Source organism: Brassica rapa, chromosome A05 (assembly GCF_000309985.2).
Source record: "Brassica rapa cultivar Chiifu-401-42 chromosome A05, CAAS_Brap_v3.01, whole genome shotgun sequence".
NCBI classification, from domain to species: Eukaryota; Viridiplantae; Streptophyta; class Magnoliopsida; order Brassicales; family Brassicaceae; genus Brassica; species Brassica rapa.
Genome location: NC_024799.2, coordinates 27,750,214 through 27,767,872, shown reverse-complemented (window position 1 = coordinate 27,767,872; position 17,659 = coordinate 27,750,214). Strand labels below are relative to the sequence as shown.

General features: G+C 42.7%; 1 protein-coding gene across 1 annotated transcript; it reads left to right on the top strand.

The window, feature by feature from the left end:
- Positions 1-9: 9 nt before the first annotated feature.
- On the top strand, positions 10-17,433 carry LOC103870922 (auxin transport protein BIG). Its single transcript, XM_009149116.3, has 14 exons — positions 10-454; positions 639-745; positions 958-1,123; positions 1,218-7,258; positions 7,397-7,993; positions 8,091-8,268; positions 8,428-8,662; positions 8,735-13,246; positions 13,322-13,544; positions 13,843-14,241; positions 14,382-14,525; positions 14,746-15,771; positions 15,841-16,344; positions 16,423-17,433. Exons 1-14 carry the CDS (start codon positions 169-171, stop codon positions 17,236-17,238), a joined length of 15,234 nt encoding a protein of 5,077 aa, XP_009147364.2. The 5' UTR covers positions 10-168; the 3' UTR covers positions 17,239-17,433.
- The last annotated feature ends 226 nt before the right edge of the window (positions 17,434-17,659 follow it).

The following is a 17,659-nucleotide window of genomic DNA, read 5'->3' as shown; positions in this document are numbered from 1 at the left end:
TAATAAGAAATGATTACGAAGAGGGAGCATCGTCTTCTCTACATAGTCCTCTCACACCGCCTTTGATTCTTAACTTATAAACCCTTTCTTCCTTCCCCTTTTGTGTAATCTCTCTAGAAACCTTTTTTCCTCATCGTGTCTCACTTTCCTTATTTCGCCTCGCCAGAGATGGCAGATGACTTGGCGAATCTCTGCCGATTTCTCTTCGACGAGACCGGCCTCACCTCGTCGACGTCGTCGTCAGATCTCTTTTCGCAACGCATACGCTCCGATGATTCGATCAAGCGCGGCCTCCGTTACTTCTATCTACTCCTCCGCTCCGGAATCGCTCCGATCGGCGGAGATGGTGACTCCTCCTCCGTCAAGCTACGGTTCGAGACCTGGTCAGATTCGCAGCTTCAAGCTCTCGTTTCGATATCTCAGGCGATCCTTCTACTGTCGCGATCTCTATTAGGTAACTGAATAGCTTTGAATCGAATCGAGATTTACTTGCCGATTTGTTGATTATACTCTTATCTCCCACTTTATGAGCTTTGGTATCTGATTATTTTGTCAAAAATTCGTAGAAATGTTTTTGTTTATTCAGATTAAGAAGTAAACAGTGATGGCCTAACTGTTTTTTTGTGTGTGTGTGTCAGTGGACCAAGTGGAACCTATAGTTCTGGGTGTTATCCAGGAGGTGATGGAGTTCTCTCTCAGCTTCTTGGAGAAGTCCAACTTTACTCAAAATGATCTGAAAATGGAGGTTTGTTTGTTTATATGATTGTGTTACCAGGATTATTTACTTCAACTTGTGATATAGATTCGTCGTTAAAGGCTTAAAGCTTGATAGTTTCAGTATTGCACCGTAGGAATAAGTCACACAAACTCATTAGCATGTCTTCGTTTAACTTTTCTCATGAGGGGTATAGTGCGTTAAGTAATCTAAAGCTCTCCAAATGCTTGTTTTTGAATCAGATTAATATGGAAATGCTTTTGGAGATTGCTTCTTTTGATGGAAGTGAGAAGCAATATGATATATTGTCACCTGTCTCTCCTGCTGAAGCTGCGGAACTGTGGCCAACATTTTCTGCCGAGCATGAAAGCATGGAATTACATAGCCTTGTGAAATGTACTTTCCAAGGTAATGCTTGTTGCTATCAATCCGCTCAGTAATGTACTGTTATATTACTTCAAATTTATCTGATGATCTTAATACCTTTTGACCTATCGAGCAGGGGGCAGGTGCTCAAATGAAGAAAAGCCAGTTGACCGGCTTCTTATTTCGCTGATGTCTGAATGCATTGAATCTGATGTCCAGACTCATTCAGTAGTCAAGCCCTCTTTTCAGCAAGACTACGGCAACCTGAATCCCCTGACTCGACACCTGGCTGTTGTTCACCTTGGCTGTGTTTGTCGTTTGATTATGGTCTGCAAAGAGCTTGTTCAACTGCCAAGTGTGTTAGATGAGAAGACCATTGATCATGCTTTCCTTGATAAATTGTCCTTCTGCTTAAGAATTCTGAAGCTGCTTGGAAGACTTTCCAAAGATGTTCAAAGTATAGAAAACGACGGGACCTTGTTACAAGCGGTAGCTACATTCACAGATGCTTTGCCTAAGCTGTTTAGGGTTTTCTCCGACTTCACTACTCACACTTCTACAGAGGGTAATATTGAGGGTCTTTCTCTAGCGCTGGTGGAAGGATTTCTTAATCTTGTCCAGCTCATCTTTGGCAAGAGTAGTCTATTTCAAAATGTCCAGGCATGTGTATCAGCTTCTATTGTGAACAATCTAGATGCCTCAGTGTGGAGATATGATGTGTCCGTTTGTAATTTGATGCCTCCGATTGCTTACTTCCCTCGGTCTGTCATGTACACATTGAGACTCGTTCAAGATCTGAATAGACAAACATACCATATCCAAGATCTGAGGGTTTTAGAGTCAGAAGTCGACTGTGAAAATGCCAATTCCTCTGCTGATTCTGTTTATTTCCATCTGCGCCAGGAAAAGATCCCGTTGCTCAAAGGCTTCACGGTCGAGGATATAATGAGAGTGATATTTCCTTCCTCAAGTCAGTGGGTGGACAACTTGTTTCATCTTGTTTATTTCCTTCACCTTGAAGGAGTAAAATTACGACCAAAAGTGGAGAGAACATATTCTAGTTTGAGATCCAACAGTTTTGCTGAAGTTGAAAGCCAAATTTCTCATGATGATGAAGCCCTGTTTGGAAACTTGTTCTCTGAGGATCGCCGCTCTCTGTGTTCCATAGAACCAAACGATCATCCACCCGTTGCTGTCAGCAGCAATTTACCACTGCAAGCTGTAAAGGAACTGTTGAACTTTCTTAGAGTGTGCATTTTCTGTAAAGAATGGGTTCCTAGCATATACGAAGATGGATGCAAAAAGCTTGATACATGTCACATTGATATCCTGCTCAATATACTAGGCAGCAGTTTTGAAGACAAGGCCTCTGATGGTGGTGGTTGCATGCTCCAAGATGAAGGAAAACCTGGACATGTTGCCTTTGAGCTGTTACTCAATTTCTTAAGAGGTCGTGCTCTGTCTGATTCTCTTGAGTCCTACCTTTTTCAGAAAATCCTTGCTGTTGAAAATGGTGAGTTCGAGTATAACGATAAGACTCTGGCACTTTTGGCTCACACTCTCCTTTGTAGGCCGGGATTGGCTGGGGCACAGTTGAGAGCCAAAGCTTATGGTGGTTTCGTTAGTTTTATTGCCGACAGAGCAAGAGTAATATGTGCTGAAGGTTCGAGTGTCAAGGAGTTGAACTCGTGTCTTCCCTCTGCTTTCCATATTGAGATTCTTCTTATGGCTTTCCATTTATCAGATGAAGCAGAAAAGGCCAATTTCTCAAATCTTATTGCCTCGTGTCTGCATAAAGTTGATACCCCGTCCGGAATATGTGATGGTCCTCAGTTGTCCTCTTGGGCGATGCTGATATCTAGGTTGTTAGTGCTGTTGCACCATATGTTGTTGCATCCAAACACTTGTCCAACATCATTAATGCTAGATCTGAGGTCTAAACTGAGGGAAGTTCGTAGCTCTGGCAGTAATTTACATGTAACCGTTGATCATTTGTCTTCTTGGGCGTCTCTTGTAGCAAGGGGAATAACTGATTCATGGGCTGAAGAGGAGTCAGTCAACCATCTGATGAGTCAAATGATCGACTTTTCCCCACATCCTCCTACATTTCAGATTGATGTGTCTGCTGCCAAGACCCTAAACTTGGATTACAGAGATCTGTCTGCAAGTTTGTCCAGAATATTGGGGTTGTGGAAGGGGAAAAAGGCTGGAAAAGTGGAAGACCTGATAGTGGAAAGATACATTTTCATACTTTCTTGGGATATTGCTCGTGTTAACTGTGCATTGGATAGTCAGCCTTCGTTGCATATCAATTACCAGAATGTGGACATATGTAGCACTGTGGATATGATCTACACCAGTCATTTGCTTGTAGGCGACTCCAACATCGTTGGTAAGAATATGAAGTTCAGAGACATTCTGATTGGTGTTTTAAATCAGCTCCATGCTGCACCTGAGAAGGCGGTTGAGGACTTGGGTTGGGATTTTATTCGTGAAGGATCTTGGCTCTCTCTTCTGTTATATTTCATCAATGGTGGCGTCTGGGGTTATTGCAAGAAAAATTCATGTTCAGAAATGGATCCTTTCTGGAGGGAGTGCACATCTATCGACGCCAAATATATTGCTACTGCCGAAGGCGTACTCTCCTGCTTGATGGAAACTGATGACTTTACAGAATTGCTGAAAATGCTTTCATCGTTGGCTAGCAAATATCTACAAGTGTATAGGAAAGCTTTCCTTGCAACTTTCAGTACTTGGACTCACCATGGCCACAGTTCGCCGTCTCTGCTACTTCTCAAGCATACTCTATTTGGTAAAAGTCTCCAAGCTGAATACGCGAAGATTGGTGACAATTCCCTTCATCTTCAATGCATTTCGTATCTGTCGAAACTGGATGCTCTGGGTGATGGAAGAGGTTCGGGTGTTTTATGGAAAGTGTTTTGGGAATTTATGGTACATGGTTTCCCCACTAGTCTTCAAACTTCCAGTGCGATTCTTCTGTCAAGTATTCTAAGCATAAGGTGCATTGTGCTGACAATAGATGGTTTGCTCAAGCTGCGCAAGTCAAAGGAAAATTTTGGGGCAGATTCTCATGTACTTCAACAGATACTTAACTCGATCATGGCTATTAAGTTTGATCAGGTATTCCAAAGCTTTCATGAGAAATGTGAGGATATCAATCAAAATATATGTGCCATGTTAGAGATTCCAGATTTTACGGAGTTGTTCCTGATGAAAGACATGGAGGGGTTCGTAAGAGATATCAACGCTGAGAAGATAGATAAAAGCAATGTGCTTGATGGGGTGATCACCCAGATTGTAGATGTTATGGACAGCCTAAGCAAGGATTCTTCGAAATCTGATATATTCAAATTTTATCTTGGTGTGGATTCAGTCTCTGAGCATACCATGGAATTCTATCGGTTGCAACGCGGAGATCTGTCTGTTTTTATCGACTCACTGGACTACTGTTCTTCGGAACTGGTAAACGTAAAAGTACTCAACTTCCTTGTTGATCTTTTGTCTGTGGCTATATCCCCCGATGTCAGGAGAAGAATACAGCAAAAATTTATTGACATGGATTTAACAACTCTGTCTGGGTGGCTGGAGCGAACACTGTTGGGTTCCGTCGTTGAGGAAAATGATGGTAAAAAGACTGCAAAAGGAAATTCTCTTCCTCTCAGAGAGGCAGCAATGAATTTTGTGAATTGTCTTGTGTCATCTGCTAACGACGTACAGACCACAGAATTACAGAATCATTTATTCGAGGCCATCCTGATCTCCCTTGAGACAGCATTTATCTCATTTGATAGCCACATGGCTATGTCATATTTTCATTTTGTTCTTCAACTTGCAAAGGAAGACAGCCTGATGAAAATGGTCTTAAAGAGAACCATAATGCTAATGGAGAAGCTTGCTGCCGATGAGAAGTTGCTTCCTGGTTTAAAGTTTCTTTTTGGTGTGATAGGCAGCTTGTTGAGTAACCGTTCTCCAAGCCCTGGAACGAGTTCTCTTGGAAAGTCCTTGGCGAGCAATAAAAATACTGCAACTGGTCCTTTGGTCCCAAAACTTGCAGGAACAGCAAAAAAATCTGAAACATTGGCTCTCCCCCTGGATCAGGAAGGAAGCTCAATTTCACTTGAATGTGATGTCACTTCTGTTGATGAAGATGAAGATGATGGAACATCTGATGGTGAAGTGGCCAGCTTAGACAAGGAAGATGAAGAAGATGCCAACAGTGAGAGGTACCTTGCCTCAAAAGTCTGCACTTTCACTTCGAGTGGCAGTAATTTCATGGAGCAACACTGGTATTTTTGTTACACCTGCGACCTTACTGTGTCCAAAGGTTGCTGTTCTGTTTGCGCAAAAGTTTGCCACCGGGGTCACCGTGTTGTCTATTCACGATCAAGTCGGTTTTTCTGTGACTGTGGAGCCGGAGGTGTAAGGGGAAGCAGCTGCCAGTGTTTGAAGCCGCGGAAATTCAGTGGCATTGGTAGCGCTCAAGCTCTTGGTACAAATAATTTGCAGTCCTTTTTACCCTTGTCTGAGGATGTAGAACAGCTTGCAGAAAGCGATTCCGATGTGGACGAAGATAGTTTCGAGGAGGAAAATCACGTCGTGTTATCTATCCCTAAGGAAACTCAATATAAGATGTCACTGCTACTAGAAGAGCTCGGCATAGAGGACAGAGTGCTGGAGCTTTTCTCTTCTTTGCTTCCGTCTATCACTAGCAAAAGAGACTCTGGTCTTCCGAGAGATAAGCAAGTCAGTCTCGGGAAAGACAAGGTTCTTTCATTTGATACAGATCTTTTGCAGTTGAAAAAAGCATATAAAAGTGGATCACTTGACTTGAAAATAAAGGCTGACTATGCTAACTCGAAGGACCTTAAATCTCTTTTAACCAGTGGCTCCCTTGCCAAGTCTCTTCTGAGTGTTAGTATGCGGGGTCGCCTCGCAGTTGGAGAAGGTGATAAAGTTGCTATATTTGATGTTGGGCAGCTAATAGGACAAGCCACACCTGCAACGATAAATGCAGACAAGGCCAATGTTAAACCACTTTCCAGGAATATTGTTCGTTTTGAGATTGTGCATCTTTCTTTCAACTCAGTTGTGGAGAATTATCTTGCTGTCGCAGGCCTTGAAGACTGCCAGATACTTACTTTGAATCATCGAGGTGAAGTCATCGACAGGCTTGCTGTTGAGCTTGCCTTGCATGGTGCATACATCAGGCGTATAGACTGGGTTCCTGGTTCACAGGTTCAGTTAATGGTCGTTACAAACAAATTCGTGAAGATTTATGATTTATCCCAGGATATCATCAGTCCAACACAGTACTTCACCTTGCCAGATGACATGATTGTGGATGCTACCCTCTTTGTTGCTCATCGTGGGAGGATTTTTCTTCTTGTTCTTTCAGAGCAGGGAAATTTGTACAGGTTTGAACTATCTCTGGGGGGAAATGCAGGCGCAACACCACTTAAGGAAACTGTTCAGATTTTAGGAAAGGATGTTGCCGGAAAGGGTTCATCTGTCTATTTCTCTCCGACATATCGACTGCTTTTTATATCCTATCATGATGGAAGTTCCTTTGTGGGTCGGCTCAGCTCAGACGCAACATCCGTAACTGAAACATCTGCAATGTTTGAGGAGGACTCAGATGGTAAACAGAGTGTGGCTGGACTGCATCGTTGGAAGGAGTTGTTGGGTGGCAGTGGATTATTTATTTGCTTCTCCACCGTGAAATCAAATGCTGCCTTGGCTGTGTCCCTAAGGGGTGATGGGGTATGTGCACAGAATCTACGTCATCCGACAGGATCTTCGTCCCCTATGGTCGGAATAACTGCATACAAACCTCTGTCAAAAGACAATGTTCACTGTCTTGTTCTGCATGATGATGGCAGCCTTCAGATTTATTCCCTTGTTCGGAATGGAGTTGATCCTGACTCCAATTTCTCAGCTGAAAAGGTTAAAAGGTTGGGTTCTAAGATTCTTAACAACAAAACCTTCGCTGGTGAAAAACCGGAGTTTCCCCTGGATTTCTTTGAGAAGGCATTTTGCATTACAGCAGATGTGAGACTCGGTAGTGATGCTATCAGAAATGGTGATTCCGAGGGAGCGAAACAAAGCTTGGCATCTGACGATGGTTTTATTGAGAGCCCCAGTCCCATGGGATTTAAGGTATGGTTGGCTTTCCCAAGTTATTTTTTTTTTGTATGATAAGTTAATCTGTGTATTATGTTTAGTCATTACTCTTACGAGTATTTTGACCGGATCCCTTAAGGCATCTTAGTTAGTTAATTTTCTTCTCTTTTTCAGATATCAGTCTCCAATCCAAACCCTGACATTGTTATGGTTGGCATCCGGGTGCATGTGGGTACTACATCAGCAAGCTCTATACCTTCAGAAGTGACCATTTTTCAGAGATCGATTAAGATGGATGAGGGCATGAGGTGCTGGTATGACATTCCATTTACAGTGGCTGAGTCACTTCTAGCTGATGAAGATATTGTAATCTCTGTGGGGCCGACTACTAGTGGGACTGCATTGCCCAGAATAGACTCACTTGAAGTATATGGTCGTGCTAAAGATGAATTTGGCTGGAAAGAGAAAATGGATGCTGTGATAGATATGGAAGCTCGTGTGCTTGGTCATGGTCTGCTTCTTCCAGGCTCTAGTAAAAAGAGAGCGTTGACACGGTCTGCTTCTATTGAGGAGCAAGTTATCGCAGATGGTCTCAAACTCCTATCAATCTATTATTCAGTTTGTAGGCCACGGCAAGAAGTGGAGCTTAGTGAACTTAAATGCAAACAGCTACTGGAGACAATATTCGAAAGTGATAGGGAAATTCTGTTACAAACTGCAGCTTGCCGTGTTTTGCAGTCTATCTTTCCAAAAAAGGAGATATACTATCAGGTAATGCTTCTACCAAATTCGGCTTTGCATGTTCAGTTGTGCAGATAAGCTTTAAATATGTCTGTTGTCTTTGACATTGATTTATCTGTTGGTATAGGTCAAAGACACCATGCGACTTCTTGGAGTGGTCAAGGTCACCTCTATTCTTTCTTCAAGGTTGGGCATTTCTGGTACTGGAGGGTCGATTGTTGAAGAGTTCAGTGCTCAGATGCGGGCGGTGTCTAAAATAGCTTTGACCCGTAAATCCAATTTCTCCGTCTTTCTGGAGATGAATGGTATATGCCTTTCTGTTACTATTTACTGTCTATCTATTTGCATGGTTCAAACACAATTTTGTTTCGTTTATCCTTTGTATAAGGTGATAGGAGCGACGTTTATCTTAAAATTGTCATCTCCATTTCGCTTTGTTTAAATGAAATATTTTTGTTTTGTAGGTTCTGAAGTAGTGGATAATCTGATGCAAGTGCTATGGGGAATTTTAGATACGGAGCCACTTGATACACCAACTATGAACAATATCGTGATGTCCTCCGTTGAACTAATCTATAGCTATGCTGAGTGTTTGGCATCTCAAGGAAAGGATACCGGGGTTCATTCTGTAGCTCCTGCTGTTCAGTTACTGAAAGCACTTATATTATCTCCTAATGAGTCTGTGCAAACATCCAGCAGGTGTGTTCTTTATGTTTATTGTATTCTGTTTCTTAGATATGAACCAGTCTGCTAACTAATTTTTTTTTACAGCTTAGCCATATCATCAAGGTTACTTCAGGTTCCTTTCCCAAAGCAAACGATGTTGACAACAGATGAATTGGTAGACAATGTTACAACTCCTCCGGTACCTAGCAGAACAGCCGGTGGAAATACACATGTCGTGATTGAAGAGGACTCTATAACTTCATCTGTTCAATACTGCTGTGATGGCTGCTCCACTGTCCCTATACTGAGAAGGAGGTGGCATTGCACCGTGTGTCCAGATTTTGATTTATGTGAGGCATGCCATGAAGTGTTAGATGCAGATCGTCTGCCACCACCACATACTCGAGATCATCCCATGACAGCAATTCCAATTGATGTGGAATCACTTGGTGCTGATACCAATGAAATTCAGTTCTCCGCAGATGAAGGTATTGCTGATTTGTTGCCAGCGATAACCAGTAGTGTCCCACAAGCGTCAGCTCCTTCAATCCATGTCTTGGAACCTGGTGAATCTGCTGAGTTTTCTGCCCCAGTGACCGATCCCGTTTCTATCTCAGCTTCTATGCGGGCTGTTAATTCGTTAATTCTCTCTGAGTTTCTTCAAGAGTTGAGTGGATGGATGGATACATCATCCGGTGTTCAAGCTATACCTATCATGCAATTGTTCTACAGATTATCATCTGCCATTGGTGGAGCCTTCATGGATAGCTCAAAGCCCGAAGAAATAAGCTTGGAAAAGTTAGTTAAATGGCTTTTGGCTGAAATCAACCTAAGCAAACCGTTTGATGCGTCAACTCGCTCTTCCTTTGGGGAAATTGTGATTCTTGTGTTTATGTTTTTCACCTTGATGCTTCGGAGTTGGCACCAACCTGGCAGTGATGGTAGTACGTCCAGGGCAGGTGGAAGCACAGATGTACATGATCGGAGGAGTGTCCAGAGCTCCACTGTAGTTACTTCTCAGTCTTCATTAGATGTTCAAGTGAGAGATGACTTTACGTCTCAGCTACTTCGAGCTTGTAGTTGCCTCAGGAGCCAAGAGTTTGTTAATTATCTAATGAACATTCTTCAGCAGCTAGTGCATGTTTTTAAGTCCCGTACTGCCAATGTTGAAGCACGTGGATCAAGCTCTGGTTGTGGGGCCATGCTTACAGTCAGAAGAGATTTACCTGCGGGTAACTATTCCCCCTTCTTTTCGGATTCATATGCAAAAGCCCATCGAGCAGATTTATTTGTGGACTATCACAGGCTGCTACTTGAGAATGTGTTTCGCTTAGTTTATACCTTGGTTAGACCTGAAAAGCAAGAGAAAATGGGGGAAAAGGAAAAGGTTTACAGGAATGCTTCTTCTAAAGATTTAAAGTTGGACGGTTTCCAGGATGCTCTGTGCAGCTATATCAATAACCCTCATACGGCTTTTGTTAGGAGATACGCTAGAAGGCTGTTTTTGCATCTTTGTGGAAGCAAAACTCAGTACTACAGTGTCCGAGATTCATGGCAGTTTTCCAATGAAGTGAAGAACCTATACAAGCATGTTGAAAAGTCTGGAGGTTTTGAAAACAATGTTTCGTATGAAAGGAGTGTAAAGATTGTGAAGTCGCTTTCTACAATTGCTGAAGTTGCTTTAGCGCGCCCTCGGAACTGGCAAAAATACTGTCTCAGGCATGGAGATTTTCTGTCTTTCTTACTGAATGGCGTATTCCATTTTGCGGAAGAGTCTGTTATCCAGACACTTAAACTCCTCAATTTAGCCTTTTATCAAGGAAAAGATGTGAGCGGCTCAGTGCAGAAAGCTGAAGCAAGTGATGTATTGACAGGCTCAAACCGATCCGGACCCCAGTCCGTGGATTCAAAAAAGAAGAAAAAAGGTGAAGATGCGCGTGATTCTGGTTTGGACAAATCATACGTGGATATGGAAGGGGTGGTAGATATCTTCAGTGCCAAGGGGGGTGATCTCTTGAAGCAGTTTATTGATTTCTTTCTGCTGGAATGGAATTCAAGTTCTGTTCGCACTGAAGCAAAATCTGTTATCTATGGCTTGTGGCATCATGGAAGACAATCGTTCAAAGAAAGTCTGTTAGCAGCTCTTTTGCAGAAGGTTAGAGACTTGCCAGTGTATGGTCAGAATATTGTTGAGTACACAGAACTTGTCTGCTTGTTGCTCGGCAAGGCTCCAGAAAGCAACTCAAAGCAAGCAATAAACGAGCTTGTGGATCGTTGCCTGAACCCTGAAGTGATAAGGTGCATTTTTGAGACGCTGCATTCTCAGAACGAACTCATTGCCAATCATCCAAACTCCCGTATATACAACACTCTGAGCAATCTTGTGGAATTTGACGGTTATTATCTTGAGAGCGAACCCTGCGTTGCCTGCAGTTCTCCCGATGTGCCATATAGCAAAATGAAGCTTGAAAGTTTGAAATCTGAGACAAAGTTTACCGATAACCGCATCATTGTGAAATGTACTGGGAGTTATACGATACAGTCTGTGACCATGAATGTTCATGATGCACGGAAGTCAAAGTCGGTGAAGGTCCTAAACCTGTATTACAACAATCGCCCGGTCTCGGATTTGTCAGAGCTTAAAAACAACTGGTCACTGTGGAAGCGTGCCAAGAGTTGCCATTTGTCCTTTAACCAAACTGAACTGAAGGTGGAGTTTCCCATTCCCATTACGGCTTGTAACTTCATGATCGAGTTGGATTCCTTCTATGAGAATCTTCAGGCGTTATCTCTTGAACCATTGCAATGCCCTCGATGCAGTCGACCGGTTACTGATAAGCATGGTATCTGCAGCAACTGTCATGAGAATGCTTATCAGTGCAGGCAATGCCGCAACATCAACTACGAAAATTTGGATTCTTTCCTGTGCAACGAGTGTGGTTATAGCAAGTATGGGAGGTTTGAGTTCAACTTCATGGCAAAACCGAGCTTCATATTTGATAATATGGAAAATGACGAAGATATGAAGAGGGGATTGGCTGCTATAGAGTCCGAGTCTGAAAACGCTCACAGGAGATATCAGCAACTCTTAGGCTTCAAGAAGCCGCTTCTGAAGATTGTATCAAGCATTGGTGAAACTGAAATGGATTCACAGCACAAGGACACTGTCCAGCAAATGATGGCATCTTTGCCTGGTCCCTCATGCAACAAGATAAACCGCAAAGTCGCACTTTTGGGTGTACTGTATGGTGAGAAGTGCAAAGCTGCTTTTGATTCTGTCAGCAAAAGTGTACAAACACTGCAGGGACTTCGCAGAGTTCTGATGAATTACCTCCATCAGAAAAATTCGAACTTTTCATCTGGTGCTTCAAGATGTGTGGTTTCAAAGACCCCAAACAATTGTTACGGTTGTGCCACTACATTTGTCACTCAATGTCTCGAGATTCTTCAAATGCTGTCGAAGCATCCAAGATCTAGGAAACAACTTGTTGCAGCTGGTATCTTGTCCGAGTTGTTTGAAAACAATATTCACCAAGGTCCGAAAACAGCCCGTGCTCAAGCTAGGGCAGCTCTAGGAACTTTCTCGGAAGGTGATCTGAATGCAGTGAGTGAGTTAAATAATCTGGTACAGAAGAAAATAATGTACTGCCTTGAACACCATCGTTCCATGGACATTGCGCTCGCCACTCGTGAGGAGATGTTGTTGCTTTCAGAAGTATGCTCTCTCACTGATGAATTCTGGGAGTCAAGACTGCGCCTTGTTTTTCAGCTATTATTTTCTTCCATTAAATTGGGTGCTAAACATCCTGCTATATCAGAGCACATAATTCTTCCTTGCCTAAAGATCATTTCTGTGGCGTGTACACCTCCAAAACCAGATACGACAGAGAAAGAAACAATGATAGGAAAAACTGCTCCCACAGTACAAGAAAAGGATGAGAAAGCTCCCGGCATCTCAAAGTCTTCGTCAGAAACCGAAGATAGTAACTCGGATGTATCTCAGAAGACGCTAGATATTCAGCTTGTGAGTTATTTGGAATGGGAGAAGGGGGCATCATATCTCGACTTTGTGAGGAGGCAATACAAAGCCTCTCAGTCAATTAGAGGTGCTAGCCAAAAGTCTAGAACCCACAGATCAGATTTCTTGGCACTTAAATATGCACTTAGGTGGAAGCGACGCACTAGCAGGGCATCTAAAGGTGGTTTACAGGCATTTGAGCTCGGGTCTTGGGTCACAGAGCTAATTCTTAGTGCATGCTCTCAATCTATTAGATCAGAGATGTGCACGCTGGTTAGTTTACTCTCTGCCCAAAGCTCACCTAGGCGCTACAGGCTGATCAATTTGCTGATAGGGTTGCTTCCTGCTACGCTTGCAGCTGGTGAAAGCAGCGCAGAATACTTTGATCTGCTCTTTAAAATGATCGAGACCCAAGATTCACTTCTATTTTTAACCGTTCGGGGTTGTCTGACAACTATCTGTAAATTGATCTCCCAAGAGGTAGGAAACATTGAATCTCTAGAAAGAAGCCTTCAGATAGACATTTCACAGGGATTTACCCTCCATAAACTCTTAGAACTCCTTGGAAAGTTCTTAGAGGTTCCAAATATTCGATCCAGGTAATTTTCTCATCCTTAAATCTATTGATCTTACATCCACTTCTTCATACATGTCTAATGTTACGAGTGTGGCAGATTCATGAGAGATAATTTGCTGTCACATGTTCTGGAAGCCCTGATTGTCATCCGTGGCTTGATAGTGCAAAAGACGAAGCTTATAAATGACTGTAACGGACTCCTGAAAGATCTTCTTGACGGTCTTCTGCTTGAAAGCAGTGAAAATAAACGACAATTCATCCGTGCATGTGTTTCTGGACTACAAACCCATGCGGTAGAGAAGAAAGGACGTACCTGTTTGGTAAGAAGAAATATTATTCTGACCACTATCATTTTCGAAATTTATGATTCTTTGTGGAGATGTTCACTACTTTACAACATGGGGATCTTATATTCTTCTTTTAAGACTTCTGGATGAGAGTATTTTTATATACACGTAGTCTGACTTAGGAGTATGTTGCACAGCCTACGTAGCTATGGTTTCAAATTTCGTTTCCTAGAAACGATCTTCGCATTCATCACTTGGAGTTATCGAAGTTTTATTTCATGATTAACGTATATCTATGACCAGTCATCTGACATTTCAATGGTATCTGCAGTTTATTCTTGAGCAGCTTTGTAATTTGATCTGCCCATCGAAACCCGAGGCTGTGTATATGCTGATCTTGAACAAGTCACACACGCAAGAGGAGTTTATCCGGGGTTCAATGACGAAAAGTCCATATTCAAGTGCTGATATTGGCCCACTGATGCGGGATGTTAAAAACAAGATTTGTCAGCAGTTGGACCTGTTAGGTCTATTGGAAGATGACTATGGCATGGAGTTGCTTGTAGCAGGAAACATTATTTCACTAGACCTGAGCGTAGCACAAGTTTATGAGCTGGTTTGGAAGAAATCAAACCAGTCTTCTACTTCCCTGACCAACTCGGCACTTTTAGCTTCAAATGCAGCTCCCAGCAGGGATTGTCCTCCCATGACTGTGACATACAGACTTCAGGTTCGTGACTTTTGGGTTTGGGTTTTGCTCGCCTTTACTTACTGTTTAGGCCCCGGAAAAATCTAGTGATTCCGTGATTTTGTTTAATTTGAAAGCGCTGAAAAAGTCATTGCTCTGATTGTTTGGTTAAATATTGACAGGGGCTAGATGGTGAAGCTACTGAACCTATGATCAAGGAATTGGAAGAAGATAGAGAAGAATCACAAGATCCAGAGATTGAGTTTGCAATAGCAGGTGCAGTTCGGGAATATGGTGGTCTGGAAATTTTACTTGATATGATCAAGGTAAGATTCTTATATCATAAAAGGAAATGACATTTGTCCTCTCATTGTAATCACACGCTGGGTAGACCTTATTGTCTTAGTGCAGTTTTGGATACAGGGTAGAGGTGCTCAAAACAAGAATATTTTATACGAAAAAAGTGGCTTTTTCGAAGATGCATGTAGTATAATCCGAAGAAACTGGTTGAGTTCTCTAATTTAATTTACATTGCTGACTTTGCAGAGTTTACGAGATGACTTCAAATCCAACGAAGAAGAGATGGTTGCAGTTCTTGATCTCCTAAACCACTGCTGCAAGATTAGAGAGAACAGGCGAGCTTTGCTCAGGCTAGGAGCTTTAAGCTTACTTCTTGAAACAGCTAGGAGGGCATTTTCTGTGGATGCTATGGAGCCAGCTGAAGGCATACTCTTAATTGTCGAGAGTTTGACTCTTGAAGCAAACGAAAGTGACAGCATCAGCGCTGCACAAAGTTCTTTGACTGCCAGTAACGAGGAAACTGGAACTTGGGAACAGGCCAAGAAAATAGTGCTTATGTTCTTAGAAAGGCTAAGCCATCCTTCGGGGCTTAAGAAGTCAAACAAACAGCAAAGAAACACGGAGATGGTTGCTAGAATCTTGCCTTACTTAACATACGGTGAGCCAGCAGCGATGGAAGCACTCATAGAGCACTTCAACCCTTATCTGCAAAACTGGGCCGAATTTGATCAACTTGAGCAACGTCATGAAGAGAATCCCAAAGACGAGAGCGTTACTCAGGAAGCAGTGAAGCAGAGATTTACTGTTGAGAATTTTGTTAGAGTGTCAGAATCTCTGAAGACAAGTTCATGTGGAGAGAGGTTAAAGGACATTGTTTTGGAGAAAGGCATCATAGCTGCTGCTGTCAAACACATCAAAGAAATATTCTCTGTCACAAAACAGGCTGGATACAAATCTAACCCAGAATGGCTTGCGGCTCTTAAACTCCCTTCGGTGCCTCTTATTTTGTCAATGCTAAGAGGATTGTCGATGGGGCATTTGCCAACCCAGACCTGCATAGACGAGGGAGGAATTCTACCCTTACTTCATGCCTTAGAAGGAGTCGCTGGAGAAAACGAGATTGGTGCAAGAGCTGAGAATTTGCTAGACACTCTCGCTGATAAAGAAGGAAAAGGAGATGGATTTCTTGGAGAGAAAGTTTGTGCATTACGAGATGCTACCAAAAATGAGATGAGACGCCGTGCACTAAAAAAGAGACAGGAGCTCCTAAAGGTAAATTTCTCTCGCAAAGATTGTAGTGGTCTTGTGACAATGTTAACCTAGTCTCTCACTTGTAAACAGGGCCTTGGAATGCATCAAGAGGTATCTTCTGATGGTGGTGAAAGGATTGTGGTTTCTCAACCAATTCTCGAAGGTTTTGAGGATGTAGAGGAAGAAGGTGATGGATTAGCTTGCATGGTGTGCAGAGAAGGCTACAAACTCAGACCTACTGATTTATTAGGAGTATACTCTTACAGCAAACGGGTGAATCTTGGTGTTGGCACTTCCGGAAGCGCACGTGGTGAATGCGTTTATACTACCGTCAGCTACTTCAACATCATTCATTTCCAGTGTCATCAAGAGGCAAAAAGAGCCGATGCTGCCCTTAAAAACCCAAAGAAAGAATGGGAAGGAGCTATGTTACGTAACAATGAATCTCTTTGCAACTCTCTCTTTCCTGTCAAAGGTCCCTTGGTTCCTTTAGCTCAGTACCTACGCTACGTTGACCAGTACTGGGATAATCTCAATGCTCTTGGTCGAGCCGACGGAAGCAGACTCCGCCTATTGACATATGACATAGTTCTGGTAAGTTTAACTCGATTTTAAAACAATTATTTTTGCTCTTCACTGTCTGATATGCTAACCATTTGTTTCCTCGCTTAGATGTTGGCTCGGTTTGCAACGGGAGCTTCTTTTAGCGCGGATTGCAGGGGTGGAGGAAGAGATAGCAATTCACGTTTCTTGCCTTTCATGTTTCAAATGGCCCGTCATCTTCTCGACCAAGGAGGTCCCTCGCAACGCACCAACATGGCTAAATGCGTTTCATCATACATATCATCATCGACATCTACAGCAACAGTGCCGTCATCGGACTCACGGCCTATAACTCCTGGATCTCAGCTATCATCAACTGGAGCCGAGGAAACCGTTCAGTTCATGATGGTAAACTCGCTTCTCTCGGAATCGTATGAATCATGGCTCCAACACCGTCGTGTCTTTCTCCAGCGCGGGATTTACCATACCTTCATGCAACACGCTCACGGTCGGGCAGCCTCTCGTGCTGCGGAATCATCCAGTTCAGGAGGCAAAAGCCAAGACGCAGCAGAAACCTTAACCGGCGATGAACTTCTCTCTATCGTCAAGCCAATGCTGGTCTACACCGGTATGATAGAACAGCTTCAACAATTCTTTAAACCAAAGAAACCAGCCAACGTCGAACCAAACAAGAAAGAAGGTACGTCAAGTGGGGTAGAGCTGGAGCCGTGGGAGATTGTAATGAAAGAGAAGTTGCTGAATGTGAAAGATATGGTTGGTTTCTCAAAAGAACTGATCTCGTGGCTTGACGACATCAACTCTGCAACTGATCTACAAGAAGCTTTTGATATCGTCGGCGTTCTAGCTGATGTTTTGTCCGGAGGAGTTACTCACTGCGATGAGTTTGTGAGATCAGCGATCGTTGCTGGAAATGGGAAAGTCTGAAAAAAGTTTGGTTTAGTCGAGAACGACGAAGAGAGCTCTAATATGTGTTTATCTGTTTGGTTGTGTGTGTGTCTCTTCTTTCTGATACTGTGTGATTGAGTTGTTGTGTACTTTAGAGAAAGTTCGTCCTTGTAAAACATCGAGACACTTGTTTTCTTTTGCTATTAATGCAGAACACACGTATTGCGCTTGTTGCTTAACCTCGCAGACATAAGAAGAAGCAAAAATTGGTTACCGCTCACTAGACTTTGGTTTAGTTAAGATTGTAGTGTTTAATTCGGTCGGAGCAATATATCTATTCGTGAGATTTCGACTCTGAAGCCCAATCTAAATACTTGTGTCAACTTTGGGCTTAGTTAAAATCTATTTAATTTCTTGTATCTGCATGAAGAATGTGGGCTATTGCTACAGAATTCAGCTG

Coding starts and splice junctions, on each gene's coding strand:
- LOC103870922 (XM_009149116.3), top strand. CDS start 169: ATGGCAGATGACTTGGCGAATCTCTGCCGATTTCTCTTCGACGAGACC. Junction 15,772..15,840: donor AGAGACAGGAGCTCCTAAAG/GTAAATTTCTCT, acceptor ACTTGTAAACAG/GGCCTTGGAATGCATCAAGA. Junction 16,345..16,422: donor TGACATATGACATAGTTCTG/GTAAGTTTAACT, acceptor TTCCTCGCTTAG/ATGTTGGCTCGGTTTGCAAC.